General features: G+C 27.4%; 1 protein-coding gene across 1 annotated transcript in view; it reads right to left on the reverse strand.

Annotated features, from left to right (window-relative positions):
- LOC145283810 (dedicator of cytokinesis protein 1-like) overlaps positions 1–21,018 on the reverse strand; it is a 346,462-nt gene that overhangs the window by 38,242 nt on the left and 287,202 nt on the right. Inside the window, exons 39-46 of the mRNA XM_080132895.1 lie at positions 19,280–19,399; positions 15,358–15,447; positions 11,573–11,683; positions 11,236–11,322; positions 10,764–10,818; positions 9,204–9,285; positions 7,015–7,087; positions 6,571–6,657 (exon numbers count right to left, since the gene is read on the reverse strand). Of these exons, the coding sequence (XP_079989021.1) occupies positions 6,571–6,657; positions 7,015–7,087; positions 9,204–9,285; positions 10,764–10,818; positions 11,236–11,322; positions 11,573–11,683; positions 15,358–15,447; positions 19,280–19,399 (705 nt within the window). The remainder of the gene's footprint in view (positions 1–6,570; positions 6,658–7,014; positions 7,088–9,203; positions 9,286–10,763; positions 10,819–11,235; positions 11,323–11,572; positions 11,684–15,357; positions 15,448–19,279; positions 19,400–21,018) is intronic.

The raw sequence follows: 21,018 nt of genomic DNA on the forward strand, positions 1-21,018 counted from the left end.
AAACCTTATTATTTATTTTTGACTATTTGTTAAACCTTATTATTTATTTTCGACTATTTGTTAAACATTATTTATTTTCGACTATTTGTTAAACCTTATTGTTTATTTTTAACTATTTGTTAAATCTTATTATTTATTTTTGACTATTTGTTAAACCTTATTATTTATTTTTGACTATTTGTTAAACCTTATTATTTATTTTCGACTATGTGTTAAATCTTATTGTTTATTTTCAACTATTTGTTAAACCTTATTTATTTTTGACTATTTGTTAAACCTTATTGTTTATTTTTGACTATTTGTTAAATCTTATTATTTATTTTTGACTATTTGTTAAATCTTATTATTTATTTTTGACTATTTGTTAAACCTTATTGTTTATTTTTGACTATTTGTTAAATCTTATTATTTATTTTTGACTGTTTGTTAAACCTTATTGTTTATTTTCGACTATTTGTCAAACCTTGTTTATTTTCGTCTATTTGTTAAACCTTATTGTTTATTTACGACTATTTGTTAAATCTTATTGTTTATTTTCGACTATTTGTCAAATCTTATTGTTTATTTACGACTATTTGTCAAACCTTATTGTTTATTTACGACTATTTGTTAAATCTTATTGTTTATTTTCGACTATTTGTTAAATCTTATTGTTTATTTTTGACTATTTGTTAAACCTTATTATTTATTTTTGACTATTCGTCAAACCTTATTGTTTATTTTCGACTATTTGTCAAATCTTATTGTTTATTTTCGACTATTTGTCAAATCTTATTGTTTATTTTCGACTATTTATCAAATCTTATTGTTTATTTTCGACTATTTTTTAAACCTTAGTGTTTATTTTTGACTATTTGTCAAACCTTAGTGTTTATTTTTGACTATTTGCCAAACCTTATAGTTTATTTTTGACTATTTGTTAAACATTATTGTTGATTTTCGACTACTTGTCAAACCTTTTTGTTTATTTTCGACTATTTGTCAAACCTTATTGTTTATTTTCGACTATTTATCAAATCTTATTGTTTATTTTCGACTATTTTTTAAACCTTAGTGTTTATTTTTGACTATTTGTCAAACCTTAGTGTTTATTTTTGACTATTTGCCAAACCTTATAGTTTATTTTTGACTATTTGTTAAACATTATTGTTGATTTTCGACTACTTGTCAAACCTTATTGTTTATTTTCGACTATTTGTTAAATCTTATTGTTTATTTTCGACTATTTGTTAAACTTTATTATTTATTTTTGACTATTTGTTAAATCTTATTATTTATTTTTGACTATTTGTTAAATCTTATTATTTATTTTTGACTATTTGTTAAATCTTATTATTTATTTTCGACTATTTGTTAAATCTTATTGTTTATTTTCGACTATTTGTTAAATCTCATTATTTATTTTAGACTATTTGTTAAACCTTATTGTTTATTTTCGACTATTTGTCAAACCTTATTGTTTATTTTCGACTATTTGTTACATCTTATTATTTATTTTCGACTATTTGTTAAACCTTCTTGTTTATTTTCGACTATTTGTCAAACCTTATTGTTTATTTTCGACTATTTGTCAAACCTTATTGTTTATTTTCGACTATTTCTTAAACCTTATTGTTTATTTTCGACTATTTGTTAAATCTTATTGTTTATTTTCGACTATTTGTTAAACCTTATTATTTATTTTTGACTATTTGTTAAACCTTATTATTTATTTTTGACTATTTGTTAAATCTTATTATTTATTTTTGACTATTTGTTAAACCTTATTATTTATTTTTGACTATTTGTTAAATCTTATTATTTATTTTTGACTATTTGTTAAACCTTATTATTTATTTTCGACTATTTGTTAAACCTTATTATTTATTTTTGACTATTTGTTAAATCTTATTATTTATTTTTGACTATTTGTTAAACCTTATTGTTTATTTTCGACTATTTGTAAAATCTTATTGTTTATTTTCGACTATTTGTTAAATCTTATTATTTATTTTCGACTATTTGTCAAACCTTATTGTTTATTTTCGACTATTTGTCAAAACTTATTGTTTATTTTCGACTATTTGTTAAACCTTATTATTTATTTTCGACTATTTGTTAAACCTTATTGTTTATTTTCGACTATTTGTTAAACCTTATTGTTTATTTTCGATTATTTGTCAAACCTTATTGTTTATTTTCGACTATTTGTTAAACCTTATTTATTTTTGACTATTTGTTAAACCTTATTGTTTATTTTCGACTATTTGTTAAACCTTATTTATTTTTGACTATTTGGTCAACCTTATTGTTTATTTTTGACTATTTGTTAAATCTTATTGTTTATTTTTGACTATTTGTTAAACCTTATTATTTATTTTTGACTATTTGTTAAATCTTATTATTTATTTTTGACGATTTGTTAAACCTTATTATTTATTTTTGACTATTTGTTAAATCTTATTGTTTATTTTTGACTATTTGTTAAATCTTATTATTTATTTTTGACTATTTGTTAAATCTTATTATTTATTTTTGACTATTTGTTAAACCTTATTATTTATTTTTGACTATTTGTTAAATCTTATTGTTTATTTTTGACTATTTGTTAAATCTTATTATTTATTTTTGACTATTTGTTAAATCTTATTATTTATTTTTGACTATTCGTCAAACCTTATTGTTTATTTTCGACTACTTGTCAAACCTTATTGTTTATTTTTGACTATTTGTCAAACCTTATAGTTTATTTTTGACTATTTGTTAAACCTTATTGTTGATTTTCGACTACTTGTCAAACCTTTTTGTTTAATTTCGACTTTTTGTCAAACCTTATTGTTTATTTTCGACTATTTGTCAAACCTTATTGTTTATTTTCGACTATTTGTCAAACCTTATTGTTGACTTTCGACTACTTGTCAAACCTTATTGTTTATTTTCGACTATTTGTCAAACCTTATTGTTTATTTTCGACTATTTGTCAAACCTTATTGTTTATTTTCGACTATTTGTCAAACCTTATTGTTTATTTTCGACTATTTGTCAAACCTGATTGTTTATTTTTGACTATTTGTCAAACCTGATTGTTTATTTTTGACTATTTGTCAAACCTTATTGTTTATTTTCGACTATTTGTCAAACCTTATTGTTTATTTTTGACTATTTGTAAAACCTTATTGTTTATTTTCAACTATTTGCCAAACCTTATTGTTTATTTGTGACTATTTTTCAAACCTTATTGTTTATTTTCGACTATTTGTTAAATCTTATTTATTTTCGACTACTCGTCAAACCTTATTGTTTATTTTCGACTATTCGTCAAACCTTATTGTTTATTTTCGACTATTTGTCAAACGTTATTGTTTATTTTCGACTATTAGTCAAACCTTATTGTTTATTTTCGACTATTTGTCAAACCTTATTGTTTATTTTCGACTATTTGTTAAATCTTATTGTTAATTTTCGACTATTTGTTAAATTTTATTGTTTATTTTTGACTATTTGTTAAACCTTATTATTTATTTTCGACTATTTGTTAAATCTTATTGTTTATTTTCGACTATTTGTTAAATCTTATTGTTTATTTTCGACTATTTGTTAAACCTTATTATTTATTTTTGACTATTTGTTAAATCTTATTGTTTATTTTTGACTATTTGTTAAATCTTATTGTTTATTTTTGACTATTTGTTAAACCTTATTATTTATTTTTGACTATTTGTTAAATCTTATTGTTTATTTTTGACTATTTGTTAAATTTTATTGTTTATTTTTGACTATTTGTTAAACCTTATTATTTATTTTTGACTATTTGTTAAATCTTATTATTTATTTTTGACTATTTGTCAAACCTTATTGTTTATTTTTGACTATTTGTTAAACCTTATTGTTTATTTTTGACTATTTGTTAAACCTTATTATTTATTTTTGACTATTTGTTAAATCTTATTATTTATTTTTGACTATTTGTTAAATCTTATTATTTATTTTTGACTATTTGTCAAACCTTATTGTTTATTTTCAACTATTTGTTAAACCTTATTATTTATTTTTGACTATTTGTTAAACCTTATTATTTATTTTTGACTATTTGTTAAATCTTATTATTTATTTTTGACTATTTGTTAAATCTTATTATTTATTTTCGACTATTTGTTAAATCTTATTGTTTATTTTCAACTATTTGTTAAACCTTATTATTTATTTTTGACTATTTGTTAAATCTTATTATTTATTTTCGACTATTTGTTAAATCTTATTGTTTATTTTTGACTATTTGTTAAATCTCATTATTTATTTTCAACTATTTGTCAAACCTTATTGTTTATTTTCGACTATTTGTTAAACCTTATTATTTATTTTTGACTATTTGTTAAATCTTATTATTTATTTTTGACTATTTGTTAAATCTTATTATTTATTTTTGACTATTTGTCAAACCTTATTGTTTATTTTCAACTATTTGTTAAACCTTATTATTTATTTTTGACTATTTGTTAAACCTTATTATTTATTTTTGACTATTTGTTAAATCTTATTATTTATTTTTGACTATTTGTTAAACCTTATTATTTATTTTTGACTATTTGTTAAATCTTATTATTTATTTTTGACTATTTGTTAAATCTTATTATTTATTTTCGACTATTTGTTAAATCTTATTGTTTATTTTCAACTATTTGTTAAACCTTATTATTTATTTTTGACTATTTGTTAAATCTTATTATTTATTTTCGACTATTTGTTAAATCTTATCGTTTATTTTTGACTATTTGTTAAATCTCATTATTTATTTTCAACTATTTGTCAAACCTTATTGTTTATTTTCGACTATTTGTTAAACCTTATTGTTTATTTTTGACTATTTGTTAAATCTTATTGTTTATTTTCGACTATTTGTTAAACCTTATTGTTTATTTTCGACTATTTTTCAAACCTTATTGTTTATTTTCGACTATTTGTTAAACCTTATTGTTTATTTTCGACTATTTGTTAAATCTTATTTTTTATTTTCGACTATTTGTTAAACCTTATTGTTTATTTTCGACTATTTGTTAAACCTTATTGTTTATTTTCGACTATTTGTTAAATCTTATTGTTTATTTTCGACTATTTGTTAAACCTTATTATTTATTTTTGACTATTTGTTAAACCTTATTGTTTATTTTTGACTATTTGTCAAACCTTATTGTTTATTTTCAACTATTTGTTAAACCTTATTATTTATTTTTGACTATTTGTTAAACCTTATTATTTATTTTTGACTATTTGTTAAATCTTATTATTTATTTTTGACTATTTGTTAAACCTTATTATTTATTTTCGACTATTTGTTAAATCTTATTGTTTATTTTCGACTATTTGTTAAATCTTATTATTTATTTTCGACTATTTGTCAAACCTTATTGTTTATTTTCGACTATTTGTCAAACCTTATTGTTTATTTTCGACTATTTGTTAAACCTTATTATTTATTTTCGACTATTTGTTAAACCTTATTGTTTATTTTCGACTATTTGTTAAACCTTATTGTTTATTTTCGACTATTTGTCAAACCTTATTGTTTATTTTCAACTATTTGTCAAATCTTATTGTTTATTTTCGACTATTTGTTAAACCTTATTGTTTATTTTCGACTATATATCAAATCAAATTGTTTATTTTTGACTATTTGTTAAACCTTAGTGTTTATTTTTGACTATTTGTCAAATCTTATTGTTTATTTTCAACTATTTGTTAAACCTTATTATTTATTTTCGACTATTTGTTAAACCTTATTGTTTATTTTCGACTATTTGTTAAATCTTATTGTTTATTTTTGACTATTTGTCAAACCTTATTGTTTATTTTCGACTATTTGTTAAACCTTATTGTTTATTTTCGACTATTTGTCAAACCTTATTGTTTATTTTTGACTATTTGTCAAACCTTATTGTTGATTTTCAACTATTTGTCAAACCTTATTGTTTATTTTCGACTATTTGTTAAATCTTATTGTTTATTTTCAACTATTTGTCAAACCTTATTGTTTATTTTCAACTATTTGTCAAACCTTATTGTTTATTTTCGACTATTTGTCAAACCTTATTGTTTATTTTCAACTATTTGTCAAACCTTATTGTTTATTTTTGACTATTTGTCAAACCTTATTGTTGATTTTCAACTATTTGTCAAACCTTATTGTTTATTTTCGACTATTTGTTAAATCTTATTGTTTATTTTCAACTATTTGTCAAACCTTATTGTTTATTTTCAACTATTTGTCAAACCTTATTGTTTATTTTCGACTATTTGTCAAACCTTATTGTTTATTTTCGACTATTTGTCAAACCTTATTGTTTATTTTCGACTATTTGTCAAACCTTATTGTTTATTTTCTAGCTCTCATTAAAATTTCAATTGAACTTCTTTTAGATTGATAAAATTCTACTATGTTAGGATGATTCTATTGAAACTTAACTTTTCTCTTCAATCTCCTAATTATGGAGTCTTCGAGCCTGAATGTAGTGATTGATAATGAAAATTGCACAATTACATGTTCACTGAACCAATGCAAAGAAAGATAGAAAAAAAACATGAAAAAGCAATTACCACTTCAGTAGAAACAACTGGGAACCACTGCAAGATCCCAGGAAATGGATGAGAAGTGACTAAGATGGTTCGTTCCAACCACATATCCTAAAATAAAAAATAAATATTGATTATTATCCCATATATCCAAGAACTTTTTAGCATCTATAATGTCTTTAGAGTTTCTTAATAAAATTCAATTACAACTAAGGACTTCCTCTAGATGTATTTGATTATTCAATAAAAAAAAGAAGTTTTAAAACATGATTATTTACAGTGAAGATACTCAATAATTGAATGGGTCACTAACACGAATGCAAAGTAATAATTTGGTGATCAAGTTAAAAGGCACATTTGTATGGTGTTCAAGTTAAAAGGCACATTTGTATGGTGTTCAAATGAGTTTAATTATAAAAAGTCCATTGCCTTTTTTTTCCTCTCTTTTTAATGTAAATGTCTACTTACTTTTACATCTGTGATGGTTTCATCAATACGCCGAGAGTACGAGAACTTTTGGACCTCATTCACTGCGTAGTATCTAAAATATTAAATATGGACAAAGGAATGAAAAATGCCCTAAGATGTTAAGATTTTATTCTACTGTATTAGTTGTGGATTTATGAGATTACACAAGCATTTCATTGGATTTAAAAAAGAATGTCTCTAAGAGATACGGTTATGGTCTTTTACAACAAAATGATAGGATGTACACATTCATAAGAGGAGAAACAGAAACATAAACTTTTAATAAAAAAACAACTTATTTTCTCATTAATAAAAACCTGGAGACAGCACAGTACACCAAAATCTCTTGCAGAATTCAAACATCACATTTAGACATCAAATATGAAAACGTAAACAGGAATCTTTTTAACAAAAATTTTAAATAAAAAAATTGAAATATTGGTGGCCTCACTTTTTTAAAAAACATACATACCTTTAAAGTTGAGGTTTTTTTTCTTTCTTGTTCTGACATTGATATTAAAAGCCTATTTTTCTATTTAAAAATTATTAAAACAAACTTCTTAATATACTCATTCATGGGTATGCAAATGACTACACAAAAGTTAATTAATTTGCATATTTCTCTGACAAACGAGTGTTAATTACTTATTCATTTTTTTATGTTTTTATTAGATGATTGGCTCTAATTCACTATTACATTGAATTCTATTTATGCATCGTTTTCTGTATAATTGTGTAGAATTTAAGAGAAAAACGTTCCAGCACATCGAAATGTGTATATATATAAAAGTGATCTTGTGTGTGTGTGTGTGTGTGTGTGTGCAAACTCCTCTCTGAATATTTGGTTTACAAAGTTGAAATTTGTATTTGGATCTGTAGCACACTTTCAATTTGATGTTCAGCCAGCAAAAATTGCTGCTAAGGAGTCAAAATTGAAAGAAAAAAAAACTGGTGGCCTTGAATAAACATTATTCCTACTGTTACTTTTGTACATGCGCAAAATTGAAAATTTATCGCTCAACGATGGTAATGACACTGGAGAGGTAAATAACAACTAAAGCTGGAGAGTTAAACGTTTGGGTTTGGATTCTAACTGATTGCATCCAAGTCATATTTTTATAACTTCTAAAATTATTACTACATATTGGATAATAATCATCCAAGTCATATTTTTATAACTTCTAAAATTATTACTACATATTGGATAATAATCATCCAAGTCATATTTTTATAACTTCTAAAATTATTACTACATATTGGATAATAATCAATAGAGAATTGATTATATAATAAATAAATCTGCATGAATTAAAATATAATATTTATGCAGATGTTATGACGAGGCAATGCCGGGTGGCCTACTAATATATATAGATATAATTTTCACAAAAACAAGACAACAAAAGTTGGATTGATAGCAACAAGTAGTGTATTTTCATTGTTTGTTACAAATGTTTCGTGACCATTCGGACAATTTCAAACCTTGTGTATTAATCATATGTTGAATTATATATTATCAAATAATCATATGTTGAATTATATATATATCAAATAATCATATGTTAAATTATATATTTATTAACCAGAAACCTTGGATTTTTCATGAATTTAAAGAATTATAAATCAAATCTTTAAATAAATATATTGCTATTGGCATATTGATTTGCAACTCAAATTACACTTTTTATATAAAAAATATTAATTTATACTATTTTCTTATATGCCTTATACAAAGGGGAGAATTTTAGGCACGTCAAGTAAATCAAGGGAAGTAACTTTGGCTATTCATGTGATGTCAAAAAAATAAAAGTTTTTTTTTTTTTTATATAAATATCTGTTGATATTTAATAGTTCTTTTAATTATTTAATAGTTCTTTTTTAATGACAAACATTTTTGGGGTTATTTAATTCTATATTCATTCATTTTCAAATATTTATAAATCTGTCTTGTTATCATATCTCATGTGAATAGTTTTCAAATGATGGATCCTATTTGACATTTATATGTAATCTTGACAGCTATCATCAACCTGGGTTGGAATAAAGTTGGAAATAATCTCAACTACGAAATGACTTGACACAACTCAAAGTTCACCACTGAAGGCAGTTAAAATTAGAACCTCATATTAAAAATATCATTTGATCTTAGATAAAAGGGAAAATTGTAAAAGCAGTGAAAAAAAACTTACTTGAGAATTGGTCCGCTCACAATTTTGTTTTTGAATTGTTCTTTAAGATCCTGAATTGGATTGACAGCATTGATTTGTAAATCTTTTACGTTAAGAAAAATAACACATTCCAAAAGAGTTGAGATTAAGTTTTAACAATTATTATAAAATTGAGGGTTACACATCCAACATTACAGCATTATTATTACTAGCCATATGTACTCAGTACTGTCCAGTTTTGTTTTTATTTTACTCAAAGCTTGAGGATAAGGTTAATGTTAATCAGATGATAACACAATTAGAGAATTGGAAACAAAATGGTCAGAATTTAGTTATTTAAGTGAATATTGTTGGTATTGGGCTTAAAAACAACCATAATATAGTCAGTTGGGAAGCAGCCCCATGATATCATATTCCACGGAATTTTTGTTCATAGAAGTTTCATTTAGTTTTAGGGACACAGGAAAAAAAGAAAATTATTACAGTGGTTGTATCTAGACGACTGAAACATTAACAGCAAAAACGTGAGTATCAACCATGAAAATAATGATAGAGTAGAGAGAGACTAACAACACCTCTTTTGTGAAGTGATCTCCCATTAGATTGCAAAGTAAATTTCATACTCTGTCAAAATAGAAAAAACTGCTCTAAGCAGCACTTTCCTAGATATAGCAAAAGTACTCCATCTAAGAATGTGTCTACCTCTTATGTAGGCAAAGAATAACATCAGGAATGAGGTACTTTGTTAAATTATTTTTCAATAAAATTGTTACAATATCATTTGATCATTAAATTATTAACTGAACAAAATTGTTATAAAACTAACTTTGTTAAGGTAATGTTCAAATTTCTATAAAATTACAAGGACACAAAGATTTTCAATTTTCTAATACATGAGAATTTGCTTAGCTATTTATCTAATCAGGCTGACATTTTTGCATGATGATTACTGTTATCAAACTAAGATTAGAAAAAATCAAATTTCAACCATGACTCAACTTTTTAATATAAAAGGTCAAGGTCAAGTAAGATGTTGAACTTCATTAAATGAGTCAAGCAGAAAGTCTCTACAATGAACAAAATTAGTTATCGGCAAAAGCCTGATTTTTACTTTTTTAGTGATCTTGACCTTGACATTCAAAATTAAATCAGTTCTAAGATAGACTGTAATTGATATTTTGACCAATTTTGATGACAATTGGTAAAGCAATGTGAATGCTATACACCAATTCAATTGAAAACATAACATCTTTGGCAAAGTTGTGCGCATGTTTTGTTCGTCTGATCACAAATAAGTATGATCGAGGAGAATGGAGGCAATATTAAACATAAAATTCACAATCTGAAAACTTTTAGTTCTATATGTCAATGACAAAACATTTCACTCAACAATATCTGAGAAGAAAATAATTATGGAAATGATTGTTTAAATGGAACTGAATATATCATGATATGACTTTATTTGAAAGATGTAACTTTTTTTCCATTTTTGACTGAACATGTATTTGAATAAATAAAATAATGTTGAAAGTGTTGAAAACAAGAAAATATTTATAGCATGTATATTTATTGATAGGATACATTGTTTGTTTGATAATGTAATATCTTCTCCAGGAGTAGACAGGGTTTTCAATAACTGAAAAAAAAAAAAAAAAACAATTCCAAGTATATTGAAATATAAGAAATATTATCGATTTTTTTATTTTTTTTTTTATATATTTATAAAAAAAAAACAAATAAAAATTGATGACGGAATGATTGAAAATTTTATTTAAATAATGATGAAAAAATTTTATTTAAATAATGACGAAAAAATTTTATTCAAATAATGATGAAAAAATTTTATTTAAATAATGATGAAAAAATTTTATTTAAATAATGATGAAAAAAATTTTATTTAAATAATGATTGAAAATTTTATTTAAATAATGATGAAAAAATTTTATTTAAATAATGATGAACAAATTTTATTTAAATAATGATGAAAAAATTTTAAGCGATAGTAAAAAAAGATAAATTCAAGAAATTTTAAACTAATCTTTCTTAGTTTTACCTCAGCATTTGGGAACATCGTTTGAAGACGGGCACTAAAATCTGATAATCTCTCATATTCTTTGCCTCTGTGAATGTACATTTTATTCTGTAAAGAATTACAAAATTATGAGAACATAAAGATTTATTCAAAAACATATCAAATGTCATAAAATAAACCTTTGGTAATTTTTTTGTTTTTGTTTTTAAAATTGACAACAAAAGAAATCTCAACTTCTCATATTAAATAGATAAAAATAAAAGGATTGTTTATCCAGAAATTCTATGAAGATCTTTTAATAATCATGCAATGAAGCAATATAACTGGAATTCATATAACTAAAAATTGTAGGTCTCACCTGCAAGAATGATGGGTATGCTTTGCCATAATAAGCCACACGAAAGTACTCTGGAGGGTGGCGATCTTTCTCTTTTTTCATGATACTATCATATAAGTCGGCTTGTCTTTTCTAAATTTAAAAAAAAGAAAATTCATTTGTATTCAGCAATAATAATTGAAAATAGCTTTTAAACATAAAAAATATACAAAGATCTAAAAGGCTAGTTGTCCTTAACCAAAAACAAAAGACAAAAATAAACATTTTAAAAAGTTGACAAATACAAACTGTTAACCAAATAAATTTCTGCATTAATAAAATTAACAAAAGACAAAAATAAACATTTTAAAAAATACAAAGTGTTAATCAAATAGATTTCTGCATTAATAAAATTATGATTTCCAATTTTACACAACTTCTTTATTATTCAATCATTTATTGATGAAAAGAATGAATCATCTTGTGACACTTTGAAATTTGGAGAGAATTTGGAAGCATTTAAACAGTTGATTAAAAAGTAATTTCTACCTTTAAAATTCTGAGGTAATATTCATGTATTAAAATATTTAAAATTTTAGAAGCAATTTACAACAATTTTATAAATAGGTAAAAACATTGTGATAAATTTATAATAAACTAACAGGACATGTGTACCAGCATTGCTTGGTGGAAATTTGAAACAAAACCAAACCAGCTAGGTACCAACCCCCCCGACTCCAAAAATGAAATAACCTTTGATTATCTAGTGCATTATCGTATGTGAGACGTAAATTACTAACTATGGATAAACTGCTAAAAAAATATGAACGCAGAACAATGGTAGATGATGGAAGTTGCTAGTGGAAGTCATTCTCAGCTCAAGAAAATTGGCGGCATTGGTGATAGTGGTCAAAATGAAAACATAGAGATTCCACTGTCTGGCATTGTCTGGCATTGTCTGGCATTGTCTGACAGTGGCAGCTAGCGGAATCCACTGGGCATAGTTTGCGATTATTGTTGTTTTAGGACGGTTACTTGCCTTTTAACTGTCACTGTCGGAGCATGGCTATCAGTATTATGCACTGTCATCTAGTGGCAGTTATGACTTAGATGTGTTAACTGGGGTGTATTGATCTTTTTAGGAGGGTACTTTTAGTTGATGGCACTGGTGAGTCCTAGTAGACACTGTCAATTATTGTTATATTGAGTTGGTTACTTGTGGGTATTGGCTGCCTTAACAACCCTGTCTCTCTGTCATCAAATGTTGAATGGCTGCCATGACCAATGTAGAGTTCTTTGTGTTAGTGTAGATGCACCATGAGTTTCGTATGTAAAATATGGCACAGTCTGTATTCTGCAAATACGGATTGTGCCATATTTTACATACTGTACTTATACTGTATATGGTAAGTGTTGTTTACTTAATTGTTAGGTGCCTCCCATGTTAAGACAAGGCCAATAAATAATGACATTAGTATTTCCACATGATCCGTATTCTGCATAATACATCAATATGTAAAATAGTAAGAGCCTGAACACGATCCAGCATGTTTTTTATGCATAATTTGTAAAAGTCCATGGTTTATAAAAAAAAATATTAATTCGAAAAGTTATTTTGAAATATTTCTTGATACGCCCAATAACGTTCCGCTAATGAAAGTGAAAACCTGCACAAGCTATGGCGCCCATCAGAAAACCTTGCTGATATTACATTATGCATGTGCGTTTCTGAAAAATTAAAAGTAATTCTGAAGCATTTAAACTGGTGAATCGAAAGTTAGAGTTGAGGAAAACCCTTTATTCAATCAATAACGTGTCAAAAATCTTGCAAGAAATTTTCTATAGGTTTTGAGGAGGAGGAGGAGAAGGTTCATTGCATGTTATTATATCATAACTTATTTACAGACGATTGACATTATATCCATTCTTTGCTTAATAAATAAATAATAGCAAAGAAGAACATTAAACGATACTGATGCAGAATACGGACCATGCTGAAATATTTAGCAGATTATTTTTAGCATGGGGAGGGGGGTTGTAACTATTCAATATTTTCACCTAACAATCAAAAAACTAAAAGCTACATTAAAAATTGAATTTGAGTCCATATGCTGCGTAAGTCCCATTAAACAATGATAGAATTTCTTCAGTCCTTGGGCAACGATTAGATTTGTTGGTTCACCGAGCTATCTTCTTTGAAAGGATACACGATTATTTTATCACTTGAGGCACGCCATATTGATATGTATATGTCAATGGATTGGATCTGCAAGTTGTTATGGGCCACGATGCTTAGAAACTGGCTATTCTCCACATTACTCAATATCTTATGTCCTCATTGGGAGGTTGTTAAGTGAAATTACAGAATAGTTAAAATCCCCTCCCCATATCAAAAATGGCTTTCTAAATAATATAGCCAATCATATTCGGTAAATGAAGGTAAAAGCCTGCACAAACTATGGCGGCAATCTGAAAACCTTACAGATATTACATTATTTATGTACGTTTCTGGAATATCGAAAGGAATTTTGAAGCATTTAGACTGACAAATTGAAAGTTAGAGTTGAGAAAAATCCGTTATTCAATCACTGACATGTCCTATAAAAATCCCGGAAGAAATTGTCTATAAGTTTTATGTAGGTGGAGGAGAAGGAAGAAAAGACAGCGAAGAAGACAAAAAAACATCCTTTCATTGCAGGTTATGATAACTCATGTAAAGACAGTTGCCATTATATCCACTCTTCGCTTAATAAAGAAATAGCAAACTGAAACATTAAACAATACTGATGCAGAATACCGACCATGCTTAAATAATATTGTTATAATCTAGAAGCCTATTCTTAGCATGGAGAGGAAAAGTGTTTTGTAACTAATCGATACTTTCACCTTAAAATTTAAAAAATAAAACCTACTTGAGAAAGTCCAGTTTGAGATGAAAATTTTAGCAAAAAATTAGTACGGTCTGTATGCTGCATAAGTCCCATTAAACAATGATGGAATTTGTTCTGTCCTCGGTCACTGATTAGCATTCTTGGTTCACTTCCCAGACCTTACCTCCTCTGAAAGGATACAGAATTATTTATTGTCTGAGGCACCCCATACTAACATCTATATGCCAATGGATTGGATCAGCAAGTTGTTATCTACGGTGCTTAAAACCTGGCTATACCCCACACTAGACTCTATGCATTATGCTACATCCAGCCCTGAAGGGGAGGGGGGGTCTGCGAGTTAAATGTATATTTTTATTTTTATGTACATTATTATTTTAAACGTATATTTTTATTTTTTTTTTATTTTGTATCAGAAAAAAGAAAATGAAAAAGAAGCATAAGGAAGAAATAAAGAAGGAAATGAAAGAAAGAAAAATAGGAAGCCATCGGTCATCTGCATGTCAAAAAAACGGTTTGTTTACGAACGATGAAATATAATGATGGAATGGTGAAGACGACAAAGACGAAAAAGACTAAGAAGACTATGAAAAAGAAGGAAATAGTGTGTGCCTTAAACTTTCCATAAGAAATTGTGTTTAAAGTATTTGTAAAGGAAGAAAATGGAAGAATAATAATAATAATAAGATGCAGAGCATGGCCGCTGAAGAACCCATAAGAGAATAGGAGTTAGTTCTGTTTGACTGACGCCATCTTGTTATGTTTTTAAGTGTTGGAAAAATGACCACAAATTACTACTGCATTATTGCAAATGAAAATCACATTAAAAACCATTTTGGATCTCAATGATTCTAGTAGATTATTTAACTAAAAGTAACTTTTATCGTTACATAATTTGATACAATAGTAGTTAATAAATGAAACCAAAGAGCTTACTAGTAAGGCACTCAAGCTTTCATAATCAAACAATTCATTTTCATATTGATTTGCCAATTCTTTGCAGAGTTCAATTCCTTTTTCCCAAATCTGAGGTAAAATATGAAAAGAAAAGAAAATTAAAATACATTCAGGTATAAAGTTTTCTAGATCACATTAAAGCAGTCATAAGAGAATGCTAGTGACATGCTTACATTTATTTCAGTCTTCATATATGAGCATTAGACGGCCATTGTTATTAGAAGAAAAGTTTCCTTCCTTGTTTCAATTTTACACACACAATCACACAACAGTGAAAACGTATCATTTTAGCTCAACACGATTAAATTGCTACATCCAATTATTATTTATAGTATTGGAATTATTCAAACTAATGTTCTTGGATGTTATTTTCATAATGGTTTAGCCAATGTAATCTTATTCAAGTGCATTTTGTCAGATTTGCTGATACCATATTAACTTTATAGTATTGGATTCTTTCAAATTCAAGATGGCATCAGCAAATCTAACAATTCTTGAAAATTTGGTTGAAATTTGAGTGGTTGGTTGGTTATTTTGTTTTACGGCGATTTATTTTTTTCAGTTATTTAATGCCGACTCTAGTGATTTGGGGGGGGGGGGCAAAATCTTTAAGTTCATATAGATATTTCTTCAGATGTTTATTTATGTTGCTTGATTTCACCATAGTCCTCAGGATAATTTTGTATTATTTTGTAGATAGATGTTTGCTATATTTGGTTTGTATAGTTTTATTATATATTAATGATTTGTGTGTGTTTACATATTTTGTATATTTTCACATTTGTTGTGATAAGTGTTCAGATTTTCTCATATATTCCAGTTTTTTTTTTTTAAGGAAGTCCACGATTTTTTTGGTTTCAACTTTTTTTAATATTTTTTCTAATTTTCTTTTGTTGAAATATTTTCCTCTTATAGCTTTTGTATTTTTACAATCCTCAAATACATGTTTTATAGTCAGTAAGTATCCACATTGGCACTTTGGTTGTTCTTGTTTTAATAAGTAATTGTGGGTTAAATATGCATGTCCTATGTGGAGTCGGCTTAGTATGACTTCTTCTCTTCTGTTTATTTATTTTGTGTCTATTTTTTTTATGGAACACATAGTGATGGTTTTATGTAATTTGAGTTGCTATTGCTTGTTTTTATATTTATTTTGTTATGAGGCATGTTTTTCCTGATGAGTATTGTTGTACCTCCATTAGCTCTGTGTCCTGTGTTGTTGATAAAATTGTATGCTTCGTAGTGTTTCATTTGCAGTTTGTTTTTTTCTTGTAGGAAGGTTTCTTGTAGGCAGATGGCAGCAGGGTTTAACTATGATATGAGTACCAGTAGCTTGTTGTAATTCGCTTTTATACCCCTACAATTCCATTGTATGATTCTGTGTGTAGTGTTTTGTATTTTGGCTGGTGGTTTGGGTTTTGGCTGTCTATTATTGCTATTATTCATTTGTATGTTTTGTTGCTTTTATCAGCTTTCTTGCTTCTAGGAAGGTTTTGTAGGTACTTGCAAATTTTCATCCACTTCCATTTTTTGTATTATTTTAGTTTTTTGGTTTGGTACCTCATTTGGTGATATTTCTGCTTTGGATCTAGATTGGGAACGTTGGTGAGATTTTTCAGTCTCCAGGCTTTTTTTTTTTTAATTTTTTCTGTCTTGAGTGCCTTTCTTGGCACTTGATTGATTTATCAACCAGCACAATTTCTGTTTTTTGTTTATAATGTTGATTTTCTTTAGGAGGTTTTGTTTTGGTAAGTGAAAAATCCTTGGGTTTAGTAGTAGTATTGGATAAGTTTGGAGTTTCAGCCTCATCTCTCTGGGACTGGGGATTCTCCTTCAGGTCTATTTAGTTAGTTTAGTTTTCTTTTAATGTCTCCACAAGTAACTTTAATTCTTTCATCAATTCAGTCAGGTTGTTTTGTACCATCTCTTGTTTAGAGATCGGGCTATTGTAGTTTTTGTTATACTTGTATATGTTGGGGAGTCTGGTGTCCCTTAACTAGTCTTCTTGCCTCCGGATATGGTAGATTTCTGGTGTGTTTGATTTTTTTTATTAGTTTTCCTTCTTCCAAACTTTACATTTCTTTGAATCAGCTGCATGGTTTTGTTGGCATTTCGCAGTTGATGTGTTCCCCAATTTCACCACAATTTATGCATGTTGGTGGTCTGGTGCATCTATTTTCATGGTGACCAAATTTATGTTAGTTGTGACATCGTAATGGGTTTGGAATATCGATTTCTACCTTTTCTATTATATAACCAATTTTTATTTCTGTGGGAGGTTTGGGGTATTAAAGTTTAAGATGTAGGTGTTCGTTGGGATCATTTGGTTATTTTTTTTTTAATGTTTATTCTTCTGACTTGTGTGACTCCCTGTTCCTTTAAGTTATTTTTAATTTCTTCTGACAAGCAAAGTGCAAGTTCTGGGCTCTTTATCACACCCTTTGAAGAGTTCATGGTGATGTGGGGGTAGGCTTTTATTTTGAGGTTGTGGATGTGGTTTTGATTTAGGAGTGTATTTGCTGAGAGTTTATTTGGTACTTCTATAAGGAGGGTGTTATTACTTAGATTTTTGATTTGCGTAGTTTTGGTTAAAGATCTGATTTCTTTTTCGATAATGAATGGAGACAATTTGATGATTGGAGTACTGCTCTCCATAGATTCCAAAACAATGAATCTTGGGAATATTCTATAATTATCTAATTCTATATCAGAGTCCGATTAATCTTCACTTTCTGGATGGGGTCTTTTAATTTTTTTGGAAGCCATAAATTATATTTTTTTCTTCATCATCCTTGTTCCCCATCCTCCTTTGAGCCTAAATTGGGAGATGATTGAGGGGAAACCCACTCGCCCATACACCTCAGGGATACAAGGATGATATACTCAAACAGTGAGTGTATTTTCTTATGACGGTTTCTTTATTTACTTGGACCCAACAAGTTATAATAAAGGGTTGTTGTTGCATCAGGTTTCACTATTTGATTGGCCCTTGCCATCGCTTTCTAGGATCAGTATTTCTCTTTTTGTTTTTGTTTTTTTATAAAGATGTTTATGTGTGATGTATTTGTATTTCTCTTTTTGTGAGGGTTTAGTGTTATTAGGGCTTAGCATGACTAGCCGATTGATCGGGTCGGGCCTTCCTGACCGCACATCTAACCGAAGTAAGGGCCAAAGTGCAGTGTTGTAGACTCACGGCTACTTGAATCTGGGTTATGAGGTAATCAGCCACCAGGATCTCGTTCTAGAGCATTACGTGTCGCCACCCATGGCCAACAGGTGGCCCCATTGAGGGACTTTTACTCTGTGCAGGGGCGCAGTCGGTGTATTCTAATGACCCACCGACGAGGTTGGGAAGTAGGGAAGGAAAAAGAAAGAAAAGGGGAAGGGGGGGGCTGTTGTTTTTGTTTTTGCAGAACATAATTAAGTTTTACAAAAAAGAATAGAAAATCGATGTAGGTGCATTTCATCTGAGGAAGCCAATATACAGCCTGATCTGGTAGCACCAGTTGAAATTTAACTGAATTTCTATACAGACTGATGCTAGCTAGGAATATTTAAAAATTAATATGGCTAAAGATTGATATGATTATTTTGCTCAGTCATTAAAATAAATTATCTCTTAATAAAAGATGAAGTAAATGATTTTGAAACTTGCAAATATTCGAGTTATGTTTATACTTCTGTTAAACTACTTTTGCCTATAATTATTATACGAATTCCTATTTTATTGTTTTCACTTGTCTGATTACCAAATATCCTGGAAGCATTAATTAACAAGCAAAATGAATCCAATAGTTATTAATGATGAGAACACACAATTGTATCCCTACATAAACAGCAATCGGCACACAGTTTACCAAACATACAACAGAGAAAATCAACAATTTTAGGCATTACTTACCTTTCCTTGCTCAAAATACTTAATAGTTTCACAATAAAGTTTCTCTTTCAGTTCTGATTGTGTTTTGCATTCCTGAAACTTGGTACTTTCCAACATTGGAGCGATGGGATCAGTTGACCACTATAGAGTTTAAAACAAAAATTAATCTATATTAACTCGTTTGATAACATTTTTATGTTTTTCACCTCTACAAAATTTGCACATTTTAATTGTTTACTATTAATGAATTATTTCTTGAAATTAAAAATGTAAGCATAAAAAAAATTTTTAAGAAAGTTTTATAACAAAATTATTTAATTACAAAATCAAATTCTCTAAAATACATTTCATTTCTTCATAAAGAATTTGGTTGTTTTAATATTTGTTAATAGTTAAAAAAAGAACTTGTGACCCTTCCAAATTTAAAAGGAATTTGGAAGCATTTAAACTGTCCAATAGAAAATAATTTCTGACTTTCAAATTCCAATATATTAAAAGAATGGAAGTTTTTTGAACTATTTATATTGAATACTTTTATAAATAAATCTTAAAATAATATTGCCATAAAATGAGTTATAGTTGTATAAAAATTTGGTTCAATAAATAATTGAATAATCTGTGTGCATGCTATTTTAACAGCATTGGTGACCACGACTCACCAAATTGTAGTGCCATGGTAATCTCAGGAAGACAAGACAGTAGTTTCCTGAGCTTTTAATTTTGATACCAACCTAGAAATTTCTATGACTCAACACGGTACATACAGTACCTATCCTTCGCAAATGGTCACTCATCTGGTACTGGCCAGACTCATTGTTGCTTAACATTGTTGGTGATCTGGCAAGAACCAGTGTGTCGATGTGATTGTGTCATATGGTATCTAATGATACCATAATGATTAATATTTTCAATCCATTTTATTTTTTAGTTGCAAAAAATAGTCAAACAGATTGTTTCAAAAGAAAAAGATAATAAAAAATGAAAATAAAAAAAACTACTTTTCAACACTGGATAGTTACAACTAGTTGATACATAAACAATCATCTGATTGTCACCAACAGAATTCAAAAGATTTGTTTTACAGTGTATCAACCATAGGTTATTTAATACTGAATAAAATTGTCAAATGGAATCCAATTACTTGGCTCAAATATAATATTGTATTTACAAAAGAATTGTTCATGATTAACTCTCAGTCACAAGCTTCTAGTATTTATTTGAAAGGAAAATAAAACACGGAATTATGGTTTTGATTTTTTAGATAAATCAGATTTAATAATACGGTTGGGGACAAACTAAGGGTTGCAAGACATGTGACCATTTATGCAACCATGTCATGAACTGTTCAGACACAATGATCTCATCCTAAAAGATCATGGGTCATCACCCATGACCCACTGATGATCCTGTTTTCTGGAAGTTCTGGAGGTTGTAAACTTAAGGAAAATTCAAGGATCACAAACCAGACTTCCAGAGAAAACCAACAACCAGATTAATTGACCCCACTAGACCAGAAATTGGAAAAATCAGCAAGAATATCATAGAAAAAATCCACCTCAAGATTATAGGAAAATACAACTTCAACCAATGGATTCAATCAAATTATTCACCAACATTACTAATAAGAAAAAATGCGTCTTCATGCAATGCAACATCATGGATTACTACCCGTCAATCACAAAGGAGCTCTTCATGAAGGCTATTGAATTTGCCAAAAACTCCACCTGTGTCCTGGAGAGTGATGTCAATATAATCATGAA

This window comes from Euprymna scolopes, chromosome 8 (genome assembly GCF_053919585.1).
Source record: "Euprymna scolopes isolate OS-2025 chromosome 8, ASM5391958v1, whole genome shotgun sequence".
NCBI lineage: Eukaryota > Metazoa > Mollusca > Cephalopoda > Sepiida > Sepiolidae > Euprymna > Euprymna scolopes.